This window comes from Felis catus, chromosome D1, assembly GCF_018350175.1.
Source record: "Felis catus isolate Fca126 chromosome D1, F.catus_Fca126_mat1.0, whole genome shotgun sequence".
In the NCBI taxonomy this organism is placed as follows: Eukaryota; Metazoa; Chordata; class Mammalia; order Carnivora; family Felidae; genus Felis; species Felis catus.
The window spans coordinates 22,370,994-22,392,418 of record NC_058377.1 but is presented as its reverse complement, the minus strand read 5'-3'; the positions used below and the strand labels follow the sequence as shown (position 1 = coordinate 22,392,418).

General features: G+C 48.7%; 1 protein-coding gene and 1 long non-coding RNA gene across 13 annotated transcripts in view; one reads left to right on the top strand and one right to left on the bottom strand.

The window, feature by feature from the left end:
- Nucleotides 1-21,425, bottom strand: part of PKNOX2 (PBX/knotted 1 homeobox 2) — a 316,891-nt gene that overhangs the window by 18,297 nt on the left and 277,169 nt on the right. For 10 of the 12 annotated variants that reach the window (XM_023239269.2, XM_019811510.3, XM_045038498.1 and 7 more), the window contains 4 exons: nt 15,580-15,768; nt 4,031-4,160; nt 3,480-3,577; nt 2,550-2,669 (listed from right to left, as the gene is read on the bottom strand). In XM_023239269.2, the coding sequence (XP_023095037.2) occupies nt 2,550-2,669; nt 3,480-3,577; nt 4,031-4,160; nt 15,580-15,768 (537 nt within the window). The remainder of the gene's footprint in view (nt 1-2,549; nt 2,670-3,479; nt 3,578-4,030; nt 4,161-15,579; nt 15,769-21,425) is intronic. The other 2 variants (XM_023239270.2, XM_045038500.1) reach the window with 2 other exon arrangements.
- On the top strand, nt 15,753-16,494 carry LOC109491867. Its single transcript, XR_002145431.3, has 2 exons — nt 15,753-15,881; nt 16,126-16,494. It is a non-coding gene; the product is annotated as an uncharacterized LOC109491867 (long non-coding RNA).

Here is a 21,425-nt window from a genome sequence, read left to right as displayed (position 1 = left end):
CAAAAGGGCAGGATGTAAACTGAAGTCCAAGGTCAGAGGGGAGACACAGCCAGGAGGGGCAGATAGGGTGACGCTGTAGTCTCAAGACTTAAGTCAGGGGCGAGTTGCAAATGGGGTGTGGCAGGTAGCTGAAGCAGGAATCCGCAGGGGTCAGTGCAGGTGCTGGCCTGGGCGCTTGGGCAGGGGAAATGGTAATGCAGCCTCCTCTCCCCTCCTATGCTTGCCTTTTCTCCCCCTCAGGGATGATATTGCAGGTATGTTCACATCAGTCTTCAAAAATGCATGGGGTGGAGGAGGCAGGGAAGGAAGGACAGGGAACTAATGTGTATTAAGCTCCTCAGTGTGCCAGGATCTTGGCAATTATTCCGTTGCTTCTTCGTCATCTTCACAAGAGGTGAGTGTGCCCAGGTTACAGAGTAAGAGGTAGAGTCTAGATCTGAGCTCACGTTTGGCTCCCTCAAACACCCATGAGCTTCAACCACGCTCATAGTGTAGAGTTACACATCACTGGGCCACAACGTGTGGAGCCAGCTCTGGACCCGTGGCAGGGTGGGGTTGGGAGAGGGACGGCTGCCCCCATGCTGGGTATGATGGGCCAGGGCACAGAAATGGATCGTTCCCAGGGAGCCCCTCTTCCCACAGGTGGGGCTGGGAGTTGTAGCATGGACACAGGGCTCACAGGGCCACCGGGGCTCCCTGATGGTGTGGAAAACCAGGACAGGCAAGAGGCCTGGGCATCCCCACCACCGTCTTCGGCTACTGAGTCAGAGCTGCTCCCAGGAGGCCTGAGGGAAGCCTCCATACCTGGCCCTGCTCCTGGCTTCAACACTAAGTTCCTGGAGTCTCTCCAACCTCCTCTCCTCACCTTGACCCATAGCCTTCCAACCCCCTCTCTCCAAATTAGGTTCCTGGTTGTTCTCTAGGTGGTGCTTCCAAATTTTGCTTCCTCAGCTTTCACTGGGGTGGCCCCAAGACCTTAGAGCTGGGGGCTCTTAGAGCTGGCCATGTGAGGGGAGAGGCAGAGCTCCAGCCCCTCACTGGTCACCCTTGAACAATTCTTCCTGTTCATTGGGCGTGTGGGCCCAGCACTTCCAGGGAAGAGTCCCTAAGATGCCCATATCTGGGAATGATGGCCCAGGCTTGGGCTTCATGGCTTCTGGACGTACTTTTACTTCAAATTTTTTTTTTTAATATTTATTCAGTTTTTGAGAGACAGAGCATGAGTGGGGGAGGGGCAGAGAGAGAGGGAGACACAGAATCCGAAGCAGGCTCCAGGCTCTGAGCTGTCAGCACAGAGCCCGACGAGGGGCTTGAACCCACAAACCGCGAGATCATGACCTGAGCTGTTAACTGACCGAGCCACCCAGGTGCTCAGAGGCATTCCAAATGAAGGGTTGCTGATTGACCGACTGACTAATTCCCATGATCCCTTTGATTCCTCTCCTCTCTGAAGAAAGACTTTCCCTCACTCCCCGTTCTTTCCCACACTTCACAGGCCAAGACAGTCCTTGGTATTTGTTTGCTTCTGTCTGTCTTTGTACTGCCAGGCCAAGACCTCGCAGACTCCTGCCAGTTGGCTGGTGCGTCCAGAATCTACCCTCCCACTCTGGTGCACACATGTGTGTGCGTGCACACACACACACGCACACAAACGCACACACACACATACACAAACACACACACAAACATACACACACATGTGCACAAACATACACACACACACACACGTACACACATCCTACACAGGCAGCCCAGACATGGCCATTGGTCTTCATTTATTGCTACAACTTTTGAATGATGCTAGGGGATTCTAGTTTCAAATTCATTCCTGACATTCAACCGAAGTCCTATCTGCTGCTACTAACAATGTATACAGCACACAACTGCCATCATGTTAGTGCACACAGCAGGCTCTCTATAGACATTGCATTGAAACCCAAGGCTGTGTTGCCATTTTATGGAAGCAACCATAGAGGCTTATGAAGGCAGTTGTTACATAAGGAAAGAGATTTCTCCCTGGGCTGTTCCCTCCAGACTCGATGGTCACAGCCACCACTCCCCAGCACCGTGCCTCATTGGTCTGACCAGAGGGACAGGGAAAAGGGACACACATACACTGCTACCCCAGTGGTGAGGACTCCGGGAAACAGAAGAGCACGAGCTGAGAATCATCATTTTCTTCCATGGGAGAAGGGCAGGGGTGTGCGTGGCCACCTGTAGCAACCACAGCCCTGACCCCGTGGAATCTCACCACCTTCATGAGACACTTTCCCAGTCCTTAGTTCTCTTCAGAACATGTCTATCCCCATTCCCTCATTTGATGTCACGCTTTTTCATGTCAGTAGCAAGCACTAGAGAGAGCGTCCCAGCTTTAGGCCCCACTAAATCCTCCCATCTGACCCGGTCTCTGGAAGATGAGATCTCTATCAGAGAGCCTCTCTCTGGGGCCACACCCTGTGCAGATCTGGGGACGACAGCAGAGTCTGACACTGGGGGAGTTATTCACGCCCCACGCTGCAACTCCACACCCCCAATATACACACACTCACCATGAGATGTTGGAAGAGCCAAGAACGCATTATATTGGTGGCATGCTTGGGCAAGACTCCTCGTTTGTTCTTGGACTTCTTATCCTCATTGTCCAGGAGGGAGGTGAGGTCAAGGTTAACCTTCAGGGCACGTGGAGAAAAAATCAGCATCAGCAGGCTGGCGGGCCAGCAGCTAGGGACCTGTTGCTATAGTGACGGCAGGCTCTCGCTGCCAACCCCCTTTTGCAACTCATTCTTAGGGCCCTGGGGAGGTCACCTTTCCTGTCACCATGCACCAGCCCCTCAGAGAATGGGAGACAGGAAGAAGAAGGAAGTGGAAGAGGAGTGGAGAAGGAGATGAGAGAGGACACAGAGGAAATAGGGACATGTGGAGGGTATAGGAGAGACAAATTTGCCAGAAACCATCTACTAGTTATTAGCATCTCTAGGGTACTTCACAGTTTGCAAAGCACCTTCCTACCTATTATCATGGTCAGCACTCACAGAGCCCTGCAGGTTGGGAGGTCTCTGTGCAGCTGGTGTGAATCCCCCTTCTGTGGATAAGAACTCCAAGACTCAGAGAGGTCAGGCGACTCATCCAAGATGACAGAGCTAATGTCACATCTCAGGCCTGACCTCAGATCCTCTTACTCCCCGCCACTTGTGTGTGTGCTCTATCCCACTGAGCTACAGAGTGGCTCGGGGTGGAGACCAGGAATAGGAGGTGGAAGATCCTTTGAGTGAAATCCCAGGTAGTGAAATCCCAGGAGTTGATAAAGCCTTTCCAACACCCGGCTTCTGATCTGTGAACTGGGGGTAACTGATCCCTCTTGGAGGAATAATAAGGATGAGATGAGCTACTTGTGTAAAGCGCCCAGCACATGGTAAACAATTACGGCTGCCCTCCCCCATACCCATGCCCAAGTGCATGCCCTATGCACACACACTCACCTGTGTGTTCTGGATCTGGATGGCTCCCTGGGGGATTGCTTGGGTGACCACCTGACCCTGGGAGGTTACCATGGTAACCGGCTGGTATAAGGCTCCACCTGAGGAGACAACCAGTTTTTGGGTCCTCTGCCATGGGGGTGGGTAGGAGTGAGGGCAAGCAGGATTTCCAAATCACTTGGCACTCCTATGCAAACACCCTCTATTCTGGAGGCATTCAGCCCCTATTGTGGGGGTGGGTGGGATGGGAACAGGGTCCAGAGAGCAGAGCCTCTGGTGGGAACTGTTTGGGGGAAGGAACAATAGCTTTATTTGGTTTTGAGGGGCTCATGAGACTCTGACCCAAATTTGTTCTGAACCATCACAATCAGGTCTTGGTGCTAAGCATCTATAAACTTATAGAGCATTTTAGTCAAGGAATCGAGCTAGGAGCCCCTCCTTGGCAGGGGACACCCCTTCCCATTTCCTAAGATAGTTCCTACAGTACCCTGCCCCCCACCTTGGGGCACCCCATTTTCCTCCCAGGAGTGTTCCCCACAATCCCCTGCACCAACCTGACACCACTTGGGAGTTGACGGTTGTCATGGCGATGTTGCCCTGCTGGAGCGCTGAGGCTGGGACCACAATCCCCTGGGGGTTATTGGAGACTCCAGACATGGAATTGGGGGAATTCTGCAGGAGGTCCTGGCAGTAAGGGAGGTGTGTGGTTTGTGACAATGTCACTAAATGCTTAGATGCCACAACCCCAAATTCCTCCTCCCCTTTTCTTCCTTCTTGCCTGCCCTCCTCCCTTTCTCCTGCCCCTCCCAGGACCCAAATCTGACAGACAATTCTTATGGCCTCCTAGAAGGGGTGAATAAGAAGGCTCAATATTAAAAACCAACCAACCAGTCAGCCAACCAACCAACCAACCAACCAACCAACAATATTTACCCACTTAGCCATTCCATTCTTCTGAAACTTGAGACATAAATTATCTCGTAAACCAGTGGTTCCCACTTTGGCTTCACTTGGGAATTTCCAATATTGATGCCCGAGTTCCAACCCCAGAGATTCTAATTTAATTGATTGGGGGTGTGGTTGGGGCTTTGGCATTTTAAAAACTCCCCAAGTAGTTCTAATGTGTGGCCAGGGCTGAGGACCAGGCTTTATCTGCTTACCACCTCTTCACCCTTCACACTGTTGTCTACAGATGCCTTCCCTGACACTGTCTTCCCCCAGAACCTCGCTTCCTCACCTACCTATGATGACATTTTTTTATTACACCAAGCTCCACACATAAGTGGCCTCCAATGTTTTATCTTTGTAACCTGAGCACCTAGCTCAGGTGCCTGGCACACAGTGGCTACTAAAATACTTGTTAAATCATAAGAAAAGACAGCCCGCCTAGTCTCTTTATAACCTGCCTCCTAAGGGCATCTCATAGGAGCCTCAACCTCAGCCACCCGTCTGCACATTTCATTGATTCCTTCCTTTACCTCCAGCTCACAACACCAAATCCCACTGCAAACAGAGTCTCCCTTTGCCCCGTGCTATCAACCTGCCAGCCCCCATTTTCCCCATAAACAATCCTTCCAGTTTGTTTTTGCAGTAGCCAAAGCAGATAAGAAGACCATTTTTCTCCCTGGCACTCCGGTCACCTCGTCATTGCCATGTAACAGCTGGGCAAGGAAGTCCTTGGATGCTGAGGGACTCCGCTTGCCTCGCACGAAGGCTGCAATAAGTCCTCCCTGCTTGCCTGCTCGGTGTGGGGAGAACTTGTGAGGAAGGATTTGGGTGTGTGAGAGGCTGGGGTGTCTAGGCTTTATTTGGAGAAAGCAAGAAAGGTGGCCAACGAAATGCAGCAGAAGGAGTTGTACGAGACCTGCGTGGGTCTCCAAGCTCCTCTGACCATAGTTCCTCATCTGACGACAGGGCTTGAACCAGGTGACCCATCTGATGGCTGTCTAGGGCTGACACTCTCATGCTCAAAGCCTGGAGTCACAGGGCATGAGCTGTAAGAATTTACATGGGTAAACAGTCAAGAAAATAGACTAAATCGGGGGGAAAAAAGGCCCCTACCTTCCTAGCTTTTGTTTCAGGACTGGGAGAAGCTTGGGTCTTCAGCCTCCAGGGAAGGTCTAGAGGTTCTTTGAGCCAAACTCTTGGCCTCCTCACTCAAGCAATTCAAATCTAACACTGAGTCGGACCTTCAGAAGCCTAAAGAAGATTTCTTAAAAGCCACATATTCCAACTCCCTGAGGAAAAATAAGGAACTGAGGCTTATAAACCCAAGTGACTCACCCAAGGCCCCCAGCTGGTTCGCAGCAATGGGACTAGAACACAGCCCTCCTTCATCCACAAATATTGAACACCCACCTTGTCCCAAGAACTGGGCTATGAGGTGCTCCTGGAATCACAGGGGTTCAGCACATAGTTACTGGAGGCAAGGTGAACAGGTAAAACAATCAAACCCCAGAAGTACAGAGGCAGCATGGGCCCCAGAGGAAAGATGAGAGACTTGGGAGTCAGCAAATGATGGCCCTTCTGTGAGCCTCAGTCTCATTCATAAAATGTGTCTGGCCCAGTGCTGACATCCAGGAGCCCTCAAAGCCTGTTTTCAGCTATGTGTCCATCTAAGGTCGATCCTGCCCTCGTTCCCAATACCCCGGCCAACAAGTCTCATAGGATGTAAACCAATGCTGATGTTATTTGAAGCTGAGGTGAAGTTGGAAGGTACAATGAATAGAAGAGGGCGTCCCTCCCTGCCTCTCCCCCTAAAACTGATGGAAATGACTTTTCAATAATCTCTTGTCGGGAATCATTCATGCCATGGTGCTCCTCATGGGTAAAGGTATTTGGGAATTTCACACATAAAAAGTTGTCCCAGACTTTCTTTTCCCCCGAAAAAGTATCTAGCAAGGTTAGGGAAACACAAGCAAAATCAGTAAAATAAATACAAGATGTGTATTTTGGGATTCAACCAGCACACATATTTGCTTGCCAGAGGCAGAAGGGTGAGGAGCCTGGATGCTTCACCTGCTTATTCAAGCTCTGGCTGGTTCTCTGCCCTGTGGTTTTGCTAGCCTCCATGCCAGGTTCTGAGTTTGGGTAACTAAAGGCAATTTGCCTTATGCATGAGATCAGACTCTTCTCTTTCCTACCCTTTCCTCCTACTCTGGGGTCGTTGGCTGGGACGTGCCCAGAGGCAGCCAAGTGATATCAGCAAAGGAATGGAATGTAGAGCTTCAGGGACAGAGATCATGGGCAGGGCCAGGGCTGGCCACGTCTTAGCTGGGCAAAAAAAAGAGGAAGCAAAATCTGGCATCGCTGAGGTGTGGGGGAATAACATCCACCCCTTACATTTGTAAATACGAGCTGTTTCACAAACCTGCCAGAGCCCTGGCGAGTTTTTAAAGACACAGAATCTCAGCATCATTGAATCAGACCCTCAGCAATCTGTATATTTAGAAACCTCCCTCAGCTGGTCCCAGAGATCAGTGGGTCTGAGACTACCTCTTCATTGCACGTATCGAATATTAGCAATGCTTTCACCATGCTATTTCATTTTAATCTCCCCACTATGATGATGTCATCGGGAGAGAGATTATTCTATTTGTCTGAAGAGGAACTGAGGTCCAGAGAAACAAAGTGAATTCCTGGAGTCACAGCTGTGCCTCGCATGCGGGTCCTTCGGCTCTTGCGCTGATGCTCAGAGAGAGAGAGAGATGTGCCTTGGAATCAGACATCCAGGCTTGACAGAAGCAAGGTTCCTGGCACATTTGAACACCCAATAAATCATTTTCCGCTTCCTTTGGCTAACGCTACTCACCCGGGGAGCTGGGCTTGGCATAGTCAGGATTTAAAACCTGTCCTAGAAGGTCCCTAGAGCCACTTGGGTTCTTAGCAGCAGTGGAGATTCATCTGGGACTGCCGACCTAGTCACGGTGACCGGTTCTTGCCACATGCCCGGCTCATTCCTGCCTAAGACGTTCCCGGGCCCAGGCCAAGCTCCAGAGCTGGAGCTGCGTCCCTGTCTTGGACGAGCTCTGTGACCTGACTGCAGCCATTTCAGGTCAAGCCCAAGGTCTGGCTCTCTGGAGCCTTTGTCTATGGAGACAAGGGGGCTCTGAAGCCCTGGGAATGGTCTATGATCTTTTCTGAGGAGGGGGCTACTACGTGAGCAGAGGAAGCCCCTTGGGGAGAAGATGTTGGCTAAGCACACAGTATTTTCATCTTCTTGACAGCTTCCTCTTGGGGCTTATCAGACTCCAAACCAGGTGGATGATGTGTCTGGATCCAAATAGAGCTGTGTCCTTCTTAGCGCCCAAAAAGAGGTGAGGAGCACATGTGGTACAGTTTTTGTGACGTTCTTCCGCATCCAGAGTCCCCCATCCCTGCCCAAACTGTCCAGGAGCCAGGGGCTCAGAGCTGGTTGTCTAGGTCAAGAGCTCTGCCTTGTCCCACCAGGAACATGTCTGTGGTGTCTCCCAGCCTCGGAAAGTTGCCAGAAGCCTGGCTTCCCTGGTTGGAGCCAGCCCATCTAACTGGGAAGCGTGCGGTCTCCTACTTTCTAGCAGTAGGACATGCTTTCAGAGTACGAAATAGGCCCCAAAGCTGAAAATGTCCATAGAGTTTCCCGGGAATGCAGTGGCAGGGCCTGGACCAGGTGACCCACGACTTGGATGGAAACTCACGAGCTGGGCTCTGCAGGCCTCCCCAGAAGCTGTCCCACTGCTGATTCTCGCGTGCTGTTTCCCTGAGACACAGGGAGACACAGAGCCTCTCAGGAGCAGGCACAGCAAGGTTAGGGGAGCAGCTTTAGATGGGCTGACAGCTTGCGCCTCCTATACCCACCCGGGGACAAGCTGCAAAGCCTTTGCCGCCTGGGGCCGTCGGCCACTCTTTCTGCACCACGGTGTTCACTGTGGTGAGTTTTACTCCAAATCTCATTTGGGAACAAAAAAAGATGATTCGTGCAAAAGGAAACCTTACTGAAGAAAAAGTGAAAGTCTCTGGGATTACTCTTGGAAGTAGAGAGTGGGAGGGTGGGGTGTGACCTGACAATGTGTGACCTGACAATGACTGAACTCTGACCTCAGGGTCTGCTGTTGGCCTAGGAGGAGCCAGGTCAGTCCCTGGAGCCACGGGTCTTCACTGTTAACAGGGAAAGGGCTTATGTTGCCCCGGGGAGACTTAACTTCCACTGAAGGAAGAAATTCCTGGAATAAACTGTGTTGGGAGGAAGAAAGGAAGGAGTGAAGGAAAAAAACCGATAGAAAAACTGTCCTTTAAGTTATTTTGAAACAGCCAGAATGTTTATCTTACTAGGATGCCTGTAAAGCAGGGGATTCGAACTGGATGACGCCGCAAAGGTCTTTCCAGCTGAGGATTTTAGAGAAACCAGTGCTGTTCCCTAGGAATGTGTGGGTGGGTGGGTGGGGGTAAGCAGATGGCGGTGGGCTGGGGGGGCACTGTCTCCCACCCTACCCCACCCCAGCTGTCTGCCATCCACCCCCAGGCCACTAGGGGTCTCTGCTGATCCACCAGCTCAGACCACACTCCCCACAACTTCCCAAACCTCCCAGGAGGGCAGGTCTGTGGGCTAACTGGCCTGGGCTAGGGGGCGGGGACTTGGTTCTGGGCACCACATTTCTGCAGGAAAGCTTGTCTTGACTCACCCTGGGTATGCCCATGGCCCATCCTCTTGACTCCTTCAATGCTTCCTGTTGGCCTGATATCCTGGACATATAGCATAATGGTGCTCTTTCTGTGTCCTCTTTCCCCGGCCTTCATTGCAGATCTTTTGAGGGAAAGAGGGATCTTTCCTTGAATTCCCCCCAACTGCCTACCACAGTGTTGGGTGCATGACAGATGCTCAATAAACACATGGCCTGACTGGGCTTTGGCCTGGGATGGTGTGTGTGTGTGTGTGTGTGTGTGTGTGTGTGTGTGCATGCGCCCTAGGCGGGTGAGGAGGGTGGGGAGGTTGACCCTGTCCCCAGACACCCCGTTCCTGGCAGCCTTCCTCCACTCTGGCAGGCCCAGAGTCCTGTCCTCGGCTGGGAAAAGCTGGGCTCCCAAACTCAGGGAAGCCAAACACATGTAAACAAGCCACCTAATCCTGTTCCTGCTCTGCTCCTGTTGGGGGCTTTAGTCTCAAGGGAAAGGCACTTTTGGCCTGTGGGGACAAGTGGCAGCTGCTGCTCTTAAGGAACATTCCTTCTCGGAAGGGGAGAAGTGCTCAGGTTTCACTAGCCTGGCTGGGAGGGCGGTCTCATGGTCTCCGGGTCCTCTGAGCTGGAGGGCTGGGGGCTAGGAACTGGCAGAAAGCACAGCTTTAATGGCTACGGCAAGAGTGAGGCAGAATAGCTCCTAGAACTCCCCTTTTTGTCACTGTGGTCTGGGGGTGTCCCCTTTCCAGCCCAGTGGTGATCTTGCAGGGTAGATCACCTCCCTTTATTTCCACCAGCCTTAAAACTCCCTGGTCAAATCTTCATGATGGTTGGCCACTGGGCAGAACTTGGGGCTTGACTGAGGTGACTGCCCCCACCTACTTGACCTCCTGCTAATCTTGCAAATGCAAACTCCCTGTAGGTCAGGAGGTAAGTCTACCTTCCCCAGGGAGGGATGTACTCAGTCCCTTCCTGTTTTTTTAGGGACTTCACATGGGTGGAGAGTTCTACCCGCTCTGCCAGGCCCAGAGTCTCAGAACTGGGCTCAGTCTGTACCACTCTTGTCCCTGCTTTCAATCTATTAGCAAATCTACATTCTTGCTTCCCAGCAATTAGTTTCTTCCTCTCTAGTGTTCAAATCCCTGCTCTCCAGTTAAGTGGGGTCACCTCTCCCTCTCCAGGGCCCAGGACCTCTGGTTCTTCATAGGTGTCAGGAAAAAAGGTAAAGGGAGTGATTTTAACAAGTAGAACATAGACTTGGGAGTAGCCCATCCCAGCCTCTGCTGTTTATTAGGTGTGTGACCTTAAGCCAGTATCTTAACTTCTCTGAGCTTCTCTTTCCTTGGGGGAGAAAAATGGAGAAAATAATGTGCTCCTTGTGGCCTTGTTGTGAGGAGTCAATAAGATAATATATGTAAAGCACCTAGTACCTACTGTGCCTGAGATGTGGGGGAGGCTCAATAAATGTTGACATTTTCCCCTTTCTCTGCCAGATCTTCTTGGAGCAGCATAAGAGGCTACTCAATTAATTTGCCTCCAACATGTTTTCAGTCCTTATCCCATCGCCCACATTCTCCATTACCTCTCACATCTTTGGAGATTGGCCATTATTATCAGCCTCGAAGCATAACCCCCTACAACTTGGCTGCAAGATACTCCGTTATGACATTTGGAGGTCAGAGATTATCCCATATCCACTTTGATATCCTTGGAACTCAGCAGGCTCAATAGGTTTGAACAGATGCATGATGTGGGAATGAATGGCCTCTTCTCCTCTACCAGCTTCTCTCCAGGGATTCTGAAAGGCTGTCTCTGTCCCTTACCATCTCCCAGACTTCTCTCTACATAGGGAACACTCACTTTTAGAGTTCCCAGATAGCACAACCCCCCCCCCCCCATCTCCCTCCTCCAGGAAGTCCTCCAAGGCCAGTGAATCTCCAACTTCTCCAATGACAATGGGCAAAATCCTTCTGCTGGCCTATCTAATCCATATGCTGAGGTTTGCTCATTCTGCCTCTGGCAGGAACAGACCCTGGCCCTGAGGGTGTGCAGGCTGGGCCCAGGCCTTCCCAGGGCAGGAGGAAGGAGGCCGAGTGATGGCTGGGGCAACCTGCAGCCACACATGTGGTTTGTTCAATCCAGACCGCTTCCTGTGGCTCTGTCTCCAGCTGCTCCTTTCCTGCCTCAATGTTTCCTTCCTCAGTGTTTACTTGACCTGGAGCCTTCTATAGCTCATATAACTGATCAGGATCCTCAGGTATGACTCACAGCTCCCTCACACTGAGATTGGGAGCTCCTTCTGGACAATTCACTTATGCTTTCACAGGACCTAGCACAGTGCATGCAGTAAGTGCCCCCCAAATACTTGGTGGCTGAGATCCGCAGGTAAGTCTGATTTGCCCCACAATGGGGTTGCAGCTAAAATCCCTACAGAGAAAGAGGGGTGAGTTTCAAGTCAAATTAATAGTTGAGCGAGGCAGGAGTTAGGGTCTCTCTAGTGGGATGGTTTAGTTTATGCCCTCTAGGGAAAGATAGGAGAAGCCCAAGTCGGAGTCTAGAATGAGCCTCCTTACCGAGGGGATTGCCCCTGCAGGAAGCCTGGGCTTGGAGCTATGAGGAAGTTTGGATGTCATTCCAGTGCGGGCAGTACAGGACGGCTTCCTGGGGATGTGGGAAAAAGTAGCTGTGGCTCAGTTCCTTGGGAACTCTGTTTCAGCTCTCTCACTTGGTGGAAGCAATCTCCCCCACTCCCTACCCCGATTCCATCCCCCAGAGAAAGTTCACATTCAGAAATGGAAGGCCAAGCCGCGAATGTGCCCAGCTGCCATAGAGCTGAATGGGGACACAGTATGGCATTTGGTGGTGGTGGTGGGGGGGAACCAATTTGAAGAAAAAAATGTCTCCCACTTTGCAACACAGGCTGAGTGATTAGCACATAGGGAAAACCATGAGCCAGCAGTTTGCAACAAAGCTGGCAGGCGGCTGGAATGTTGGTCCTGAGGATCATGTTCCAGAGGGGAGACACCCCTCCCTGGACCAGGCTGGCGCTCAGTGTGGCTATTTCAGGCTGGGGGGATTAAGGTAGAACCATGACGAATGTGAACCATCATACACACACACACACACACACACACACACACACACCCACACCAGACACTCCTTTTCTCTCTTTTCTCCCATACTGGCTCCCATGCCCTGACGTCTGCCTTCTCTCCTGAAAAGTCTCTTGGCAGTGGAGACTCTCCTTCCCGGGAAGGCCCCGCCAGCCCCGCACCCCCCAGCAGCTCAGGGAGACAGTGACGGGAGTCCGACCTGGATAGCATTGGGCACGTCCTCTTCACATTCCCTCTCCCCGCACCTGACTTTGCACTGACACCACACCTGCCTGGCCTGTCCCTTCATCCCACTGTGGCTGCCATACTTTCCCTCTCATTTCTGCCTCCGTCTCCATCTTTCTGGGGCCTCGCTTTCCTTTTCCTCGGTCTGCGTCTCCTACCCTTTCCTGCCCACCCCCCCCCACCCCGCCGCAGATGTTCATCCTTCCTGTATCTCCTCTCTTGAATGTGACTCTCCAGAGTTGTCTTTCTTCCCCCTTTATCTTTCTTCTGACTTCTCCTTCCCTCCTTTGGCTTCTCTGGCCTCTCTTGATCTGTCTCCTTCTTTCTCCTTGTCTTACTTCTTTCAACAGATGTTTACTGGCCGTCCATGCATAAGATTTTGGGTTAGCCGCTGCCAGGCATGGGTTATAATTGTATATAAAATACTGTCTGTACCCAAAACACGTCTGTCATCTAGGAGGGGAGAATAACACTTACACTAGCGACTCAGAGATAAAGTCACATGTGATATTTACATATAAGTGGTCTATGGTGCTCCAGCAGTTAGTTGAGAGCAAGAAAAGTGCTTTCTGCATGGGGCACCTAGAGAGGCCTCCAGGGTAGAGCAGCCTTGTTATTGTCCTTGCAGAAGAGGCTGGGTTTGGTCCTGCAGAGGTGTGGAAGCGTCACCCTAACAAACAGGCATGGGTGAATGGGGACCTGGAAGGAGCCTTGAATATCAGGCGATAGGATGTGAAACCTCTGAGGATAATCCAAGCTTTCGAGCTCAGAGAATGACAAGAACAGAGCTTTAGGACAACAAATCCAGCAACAGAAGCTTAAGAGGCATGTGTAGGTAAGTGTGTGTGTGTGCGTGCGTGTGTGCATGTGGAGGGCTGAGGGCTAGCCAGACAGGACAGGGGAACCGGTAGGAATCTAGGGCAGCAACCTGTGTGTAATTATCTTATTTACCCACTGAAGTCAGAACTACGTACGTGGTGGCAGTCACAGGCAATGAAGGGACAAGTTTGAGAAATTCCAAACGGAAGCACTTGCTAAGTGTCTTTTCTTCTTTTTCTGGCTGTCTTTGTTTTTGCCCGATTGTCTGAGTTCCTCTTTCTAAGCAGATCAGAAGCTTTTTTGCAGTGGCCACCCCAGGGCCAGCTTCGCTGTCGGGCAGAGATCTGATATTTACAATGACGGGAATCAAAGTTCTCCCTCCTCCGTCCTCAAAGCTCAGAGGCACCGAATGCTGGGATTTCCCGGGAGGACTGACTTTCGCAGGCAGCATCTCTGAGCCCTGGCTCACCCAGAGCCCATGTTATCCTTCTCTGCCAACTCCACGTCCCCAGTGGCCCTGCTTGCTGCAGACTAACTTGTCAGCCCCAGGACCCCAACCTGAAGCGGGCCGCTGTGGCTGCTAAGCCCCCTGGCCCTCCTTTCTTCCCCCCATTGCCCTGGTACACCCCCAATGTCAGCGCTCGAGGTAGACTTGGAGAGCCCAGGAGGGGAAATCCAGAGCCTCTCCAAGGACCTGATTATTTCCAAAGACTTGTGCTAATTTTCTGATATGATCCTCACATCTCTGTGAGGCACTAAATCCTCATTACTTTTCCTGACCGATGCATTCTAATTAGATCAACACTTAAAAAAAATTCACAATAGCCACAGGATGGCTTTCCATCTCATTAACTCCTCACTTATTATTTTCATGAAAATTACTGATAAAAATGTGCATCTCCATTTGGTGAGGCCTCACAGCCTCCTCAGCTCCTATCTTGCATCTCTCCCGTCACCGGGGCTGCGCAGCGTCACCATGGTAACCCACAATAATAGAAACTAATAAATTACAAACGAGATGCTCGTTGAGCAATTATTGTCCTCTTTTATGCAAGTTTCTTGCTAATTTTGATCATAAGGGAAAGTACAATAAGACTCTGAAGGAATGAGTCTATTTCAAGAGAATATTAGCAAGCAGAAGCCTGGGCGGCTGTTTTTAGATCTGTAATAAAGTGATTTGGTGATTTCAAGCAATGGGAAGAGGAAATAAACTTCTTGCCTCATGTCCCATGCAGTACTCACTGTCAAGTCCCACAGAGATCCCTCTGGGGTGGGTTTAATGTAATACTTGTTGTCAATATGTGCAAGGCGTGGCTGACCTTCTAGAGGCCCCCCCGACCCTTCCCCTGCCTCTACCAACCTGGAGGGATGGATTAAGTGTGTTGGCCCTTAAAGCTTAGAGATAAAAATGGCACCCCCTTTCTTAGGCATTCTTTCCAGCACCTATTAATCTTAGAAAGCTTATCCTTTCCCCCAAGCCCGACTGTCTCATGAGAATAGGCTACTCTAAACCTCCAGGGGCCTTCCACGTGTCGGTCCTAGACTCGGGAGCTCACTGGGAAAGAAAGAAAGTGGTGAGCTATGGCTTACGTAGATGTCAGTGAGTTTGATGAAAAAGTGGTCACCAGGCAGCTTTCTTAGCTCGTAGGTTTGGGGAAAATATTCTGCCCTGGAGGGAAAACTCCATTCTCACCTACAACACATAGCTGCCATTTCCACATCCCCGGTCCCCAGGATGAAGGTGGCAGGTGACTCTTGGGAGGGGGGTAACTTGAAGTGACATTTACAGTGGCCCTGAACCTTAGGAAGACAGAGGAGTCAGGGTAGGACAAGCAACTAGAAAACGATCTGGGAGAAGCAGTTGCATGGGAAACTGTCTTCATTTATTAGGTGGGCGGGATTCAGGGAAGGACCACTTTCCCCAAACTGTCCTTCTCAAGAACATGGAGAGCTTAGCAAGCCCTCTTGAGAAGTGCATGAGGCTAGGAGGTTGGAGTCCATCGCGGGCTCTGCTCCTGCCTCACCTCCAGGAAAGCTTTCCATCTCAACACTTAGGCACATTTCTTAGGATATCTCGGGCCAGGAAGCCAGGAATCACTTTGGTCATCTTCTAAGGAATATTAATGCCTTGGCACGGTGCGTTCTGGTACTGCCGATGAGAAGGAGTGGATCAGAGGAGGGCCTTTATGCTGAAAGGATCCAGTGAGCCTGCTCCACTTTCCTAGGCCACCAGGGGACCTTCAGACATTTCTACGCCTGGCTTAGGAGCTAGGACCCAGCCCTGTGTGTTACCTGTGAGTGAAGGTTTATGGAGGGCTGGTTGGGGGAGTAGGGTCCCCCGAGGTCATTCCTGAGCAGGTTATCACTGTGCATCTTGGTTTTGAGGCAGGTGATGTAGCGGTTACAAAAGTCCTTGCAGAGTTCATTGACTTTCTCCAATTCCAGCAGGTGAATTCTCAGGACCTGGATTGCCTTCACCATCTGGGGAGAAAAGGGGAGAAGTGAGCCCAGGTGTTCAGATGACACTCCCCATGCTGCCTTGACCTCCTGAGCCCTGAGCACACCAAGGGGGAGAAGCCCATCCCCTGCCCCAGGTATACGCTTTCTCATCCACTCGATTTAAATTCTAGTTACGGCTGTCTGCTGATTGTTTGCATGCTTTGAGCCCACTGTTAACACAATCTTTCTTGAGTAATGGTATTCTGAGGACCACAGAGATGAAAGCCAGGTCTCTAGCACCGGCCCTGCCACGTGTCATCTGTGTGACCTTGGGAAATTGCTCTGCACCTTGTTGTCTGAAAAATGGGGATAATTGTGCCCTCCCTAACAACTGTCTAGGTTGGTTGAAAGGATTCACAAGTGGAAAAGTGAAGTGCTGAACAGGCACGAGGAAGATGGAGATCAGAATTTCTTGTGAGTGCCCGAAGAAGTCAGGGACTGTCTATTCTTGCACATGTACTCTGAGTGCCTCATGTAATACAGGTCACCTTGCAGATGCCCCCATTGATACTTGTTGACTGACTGAATCATCCAGCATGACTTAGCTGGGCTCTGGAACACCTTGCTGTCCGTGGTGGTTACTCTTGTGCCCTTTGGATTGTTGTATGTGTGCCTGTTGCCTCTTCAAATGGACATTCCCAACCTTCCCTGGCAAGGAGCTGTTTCTCAACTGGAGCTTTCTCTTTATCATTGTTATTATTATGCAAAGAAAAATGCTGCGGGAGGTTTGGAAAAGATGACAATAAACTGTGCTTGATCCAATCACCCTAAAAAAACGATTTTTTTTTTGTCTTTTCACCGTGTGCAATTTTGTTTCCTGTTTTTTCCCTTGATATACCAAATGTATTTTTCATTTTTTTAAAAAAATGTTTATTTATTAATTTTTGATAGAGAGAGAGAGAGAGAAAGTGCATGTGCACAGGTGGGGAAGGGACAGAGAGAGAGAGAGGCAGAGAGAGAATCCCAAGCAGGCTCGGAGCTGTCGGTGCAGAGCCCCACGTGGGGCTCGAGCTCGCAAACCGTGAGATCGTGACCTGAGCCGAAGTCGGACGCTGAACTGACTGAGCCACCCAGGTGTTCCCAGATGTATTTTTCTAAGCACCGGAACTGTTTTCTCCATTGTCCCTTCCAGGCTGTGAGCTTCTAGAAGGGAGAGATGGTGTCTAATTTGCTTACCACGTTATCCTGGCACCAACACTATGGGTACTGAGTAAATATTTGTTGAATGGGTAAAGATAATTGAGTAAATATATTTTTAATTGTTGCATATTTTTTCCCACGTGTGCCATCCTTAAGCAATCTCTGACTTTTGGGCATTCAGGCTACTTCCAATTCTTCAATTTTACAAAAAACGTTCCAGTGACTGTTTTCCAAGTTGCAGCTTTTATTCATGTGTCTGCATTATTTCCTTAGGGTGAGTTCCCAGAAATGACAGGAAAAAAGCTATGGGCATTTTTTTGGCTCATGATAACTATTGCCAAATTGCTTTTCCAAAAAGCATTGCTCAACTGATGTTGGAGCAATCGGATATCCACAAGCAAAAAGGTGAACCTGGATTGAAATTTAACATCTTCTATAAAAGTTAGCTCAAATGGATCAAAGACCTAAATGTAAGATATAAAACTATAAGCTTTTAGAACAAGAATGCAGAAGAAAATCATCAGGACCTAAGCGTGGGCAAAGAAGTCTTAGGCTTGACAATACCAGCTTGACCCAGAAAAGGAAAAATTGATAAATTAGGACCCACACAAATGAAAAGTGTTTGCCCTTCAGAAGACCCCGTGAAGGAGATGATGAAGAGGCAAAGTATAGATTGGAAGAAAATACTTGCAAACCATGTATCTGACAAAGGGCTTATTTCTAGAATATATAAAGAGCTCTCAGCAGTAAACAGTAACATAGCAAGCAACCCAATTAGAACAGGGACAAAAGACAACATGAGACATTTCACTGAGGAGGATATACAGATGGCAAATAGGCACATGCAAAGATACTCAAAGTCATTAGCTACCAGGGAAATGCAAATTAAAACCACAATGAGATATCACTGTACACCTATCAGAAGGGTTAAAATAAATAATGGTGACAACACCAGATGCTGGCAAAGAAGTGGACACTGGATCACTCATACATTACCGGGGGACATGAAAAGTGGTAAAACATTTTTCTGGAAATGTTTATTTCTCTGGAAAACAGTATAACAGTTTTGTTTGTTTGTTTTTATAAAACTACATATATGCTTACCATATACCCAGCAATTGCACTCTTGGGCCCTTATCCCAGAGAAATAAAATGTGTGTTCACACAAAAACCAGTCAAAGCAGCCTTATTTCTAACAGCCCCAAACTAGAAACAACCAAAATATATTTCAATAGGCGAATGGATAAAGACACTGTGGTACACCCATGTCATAGAATATTAGTTAGCAACAAAAAAGAACAAACTATTGAGACACTCAACAACTTGATGGATTTCAAAAAAATTATGCTGAGAAAGAAAAGCCAATCTCAAGGGGCGCCTGGGTGGCTCAGTCGGTTAAGTGTCTGACTTTGGCTCAGGTCACGATCTCACGGTCCGTGAGTTTGAGCCCCGCGTCAGGCTCTGTGCTGACAGCTCAAAGCCTGGAGCCTGCTTCGGATTCTGTGTCTCCCCCTCTCTCTGACCCTCTTCTGTTCATGCTCTGTCTCTCTCTGTCTCAAAAATAAATAAACATTAAAAAAATTTTTAAAGAAAAGCCAATCTCAAAAGGTTACACAGTGTATGATGCCATGAATCTAACATTCTTGAAATGACAAAATTGTGGAGATGGAGAACAGATGGGTGGTGGCCAGGGGGAGCAAAAAGGGGAGGGAGGGAGAAGGGAAGAACTATTCTGTACTTCGACTATCAGCATTTACATGAATCTATATATGTGAGAAAATGGCACAAAACTAAACACACACACCGAAGTGCATGTAAAATGGTGCAATTTGAATAAGACTGGTGGGTTGTGTCGTTGTCAGTTTCCTGGTTGTGAAACTGTACTAACAGTTATGCAAGAAGGGAATCAGAACTCCTTTGTATTAGTTCTTAGGACTGCATGTGAATTGACAATGACAACAAAATGAAAAATGAAAAGGGGGTGGGCCTTGCTGCCTTTTGAGACCCATTGATGTCGACATAAGCAGTATACAGGGAGTCCCTGTTTAATTCTACCCTTCTAGCTATTGGCTAACATCTCGGTGCTTAGGAAACAAGCAGAGAATCTCTCCCGGAATTTTGACGGTCAGGTGTGAGTAGAGCTGTGTGGCTGGACATCAGTGCCACACTCCTGTCTGAGCTTCGCTGGCATTTCTAGTGGAGTACTACTGAGTAGTCTCTGGGTTAGCTTTTGCGTGGCCTGATGGGCTGGAACTGTGCTCAACTAATTAAGGGCTCTCAGAGTACTGAATTAGACTAATTGTCACTCAAAGACAGAAACCAACAGTTTTGTGTCTTCACACAGGGCTCAATCCTAGGGTCTTACCCTAAAGGAGTGCTCCCTCTGTGGGGCTGAGACCAAAAGAGACTGTGCTCTCCCAGGCAAAGAAAAGAATCATGACTTTAGAATGGATTATTTGGTACTGAATGAACATCTGCTCTAAGTTTCCTACTTGACTTTGGCCATGGATACCTTGGTTTATGTCTTTCAGAGTAATTAGCACCACATAAAGCATTTAATAAATGCCCTTGACTCGTTGATTGATTGATAACAATACCCGAACATTTCTTATTGTTACTATGTCTCAGGCACTGTGTTAAACCTATCACATGACTTATCTTATTTATACCACAGAATCACCTCTGCAAATAGGCACCATGATTGCCCACATTTTACAGTTGAAGAAAATAAAGCCCAGAGGTATTTTTACTGGTTTAAAGTCACACGGCTGGTAAGTGATAACACTAGGATATGAAGCTGGGTGACCTACGTTGCTTCACCCTCAAGATGGGCTCTTGGGATTTGTGTAGATGGAGAAAAGCAGTTTGAAGGGTGCATGGTCTGGGGGGAAAGTGGCTCAGTGATGGGAAGTATGAGGTTCCAGGAAGACCAAACAGTGTTGGGGACATTAAACGTTTGGATTTCCAGAACTCTCCCTGGTAATGTTCCCTTATTCAGCTGCTCTGGCTTCTCGTCTCTCATTCCTGGCCTAGTGCACAGGGGTCAAAATACCTACTGATGTAGGTGTCTGCCTCCTCCTCCATAAAAAGAGAGGGTTGGGCTCTCAGGTGCTTTCCATTTTCTGATTCCCTGAACATGACCAGGACTTGTGCCCTCAATTCACTGATGGGGCTGGAAGGGACCCCAGGAGATGACCTGGGCTGGTGTCTAGGTGAGTGGATGGTCCAAACTCTAGGATACATGGCTGCCTCCTCTCTTCTGAGGCTCTCCCAGTCAGAACCTTTGCTTCAGACCATCTCTATTTTCTTTCAGTCTGCTGATTGAGAAGTTCTCCCTTACATTTACCAAAATCTCTCCTGCCTGAATATAAAGAGCTTACTCAGCCTTTTGCAGGCATTAAGAATACCTACGTAGTGCCTCTGTCAATACGCCTCCCTTAATTTAATGTTATCCATTCAACACAAATATTGAGTCTCACTATATGCCATACACAGAACAAGGCATCAGACTTGAATAACTTGTCCAACTAGCTTTGTCTTCTAGAGACAAAATCATCCTAATTCTTTAAACCTTTCTTCTTTTTTTTCCTTCCTTCCTTCCTTCCTTCCTTCCTTCCTTCCTTCCTTCCTCCTTCTCTCCTTCCATTTTATCTTTCCTTCTGTCTCTGAGCTTTCATTTACTGGACTTGTCTTCATTTTTAATCAAGATTTCACTTCTTTATTTTTAAATATACATATACACATTCACATCACAGTAAGGTACACATATCTATTCATTCATTTAAAAAACATAGCCAATAAATACTTACTATTAAAAAAGAATCAGAAAGTACAAGTAAGACAAACTATAAAGTAAAATCTATGCAGAAAGTTTTTGTTTAAATGAAATACACACACAGTGAGCTTACACCAGATCCGGTGCACAGTGGCCAAAAGTGGACCTACCTTTGGGTCTAACAAAGCACAGTTGAAGGATTACTTTTTCATGGGATAATGGGCTTGGTTTAAAGATTTAAGAAGGTAGAGTAAATCATAATGGTATTCTGAGGCATGAATATGTAGGACCTATTCAATACTAGAGAACAAGATGGGCCATACCATTAGTGGGGGTGACTGTGTGGCAGAACAGATAGCCTGTGGGGGCTGTTGCCAAACAGCCTGAATCCAGGCCTACTGTTTACAAATTGGATGTTACGGGCCAGTTCCATGACTTCTGTGGGCCTCAACGTCCTCATTTATAAAATGGGGATGATGATCATCCCTAGCTCATAAGATCTGATGAGGGGTAAAGGAGATAATGATGTGAAAATATCTTATAAGCCACAGGGAACCAAAGGCATATAATTTTTTAACCTCTTTTAATGGTTTCTAATATGCTGGTGGCTTTTCTATTGCCATTCCATATTCAGCTGGTGGAAACAGAATCATTCCTAGTGTTTTGCCTCTGTATTTATGTTTAGTAAATCATTCTCTATCCTATGTGTTTGCAATTTTGGGTT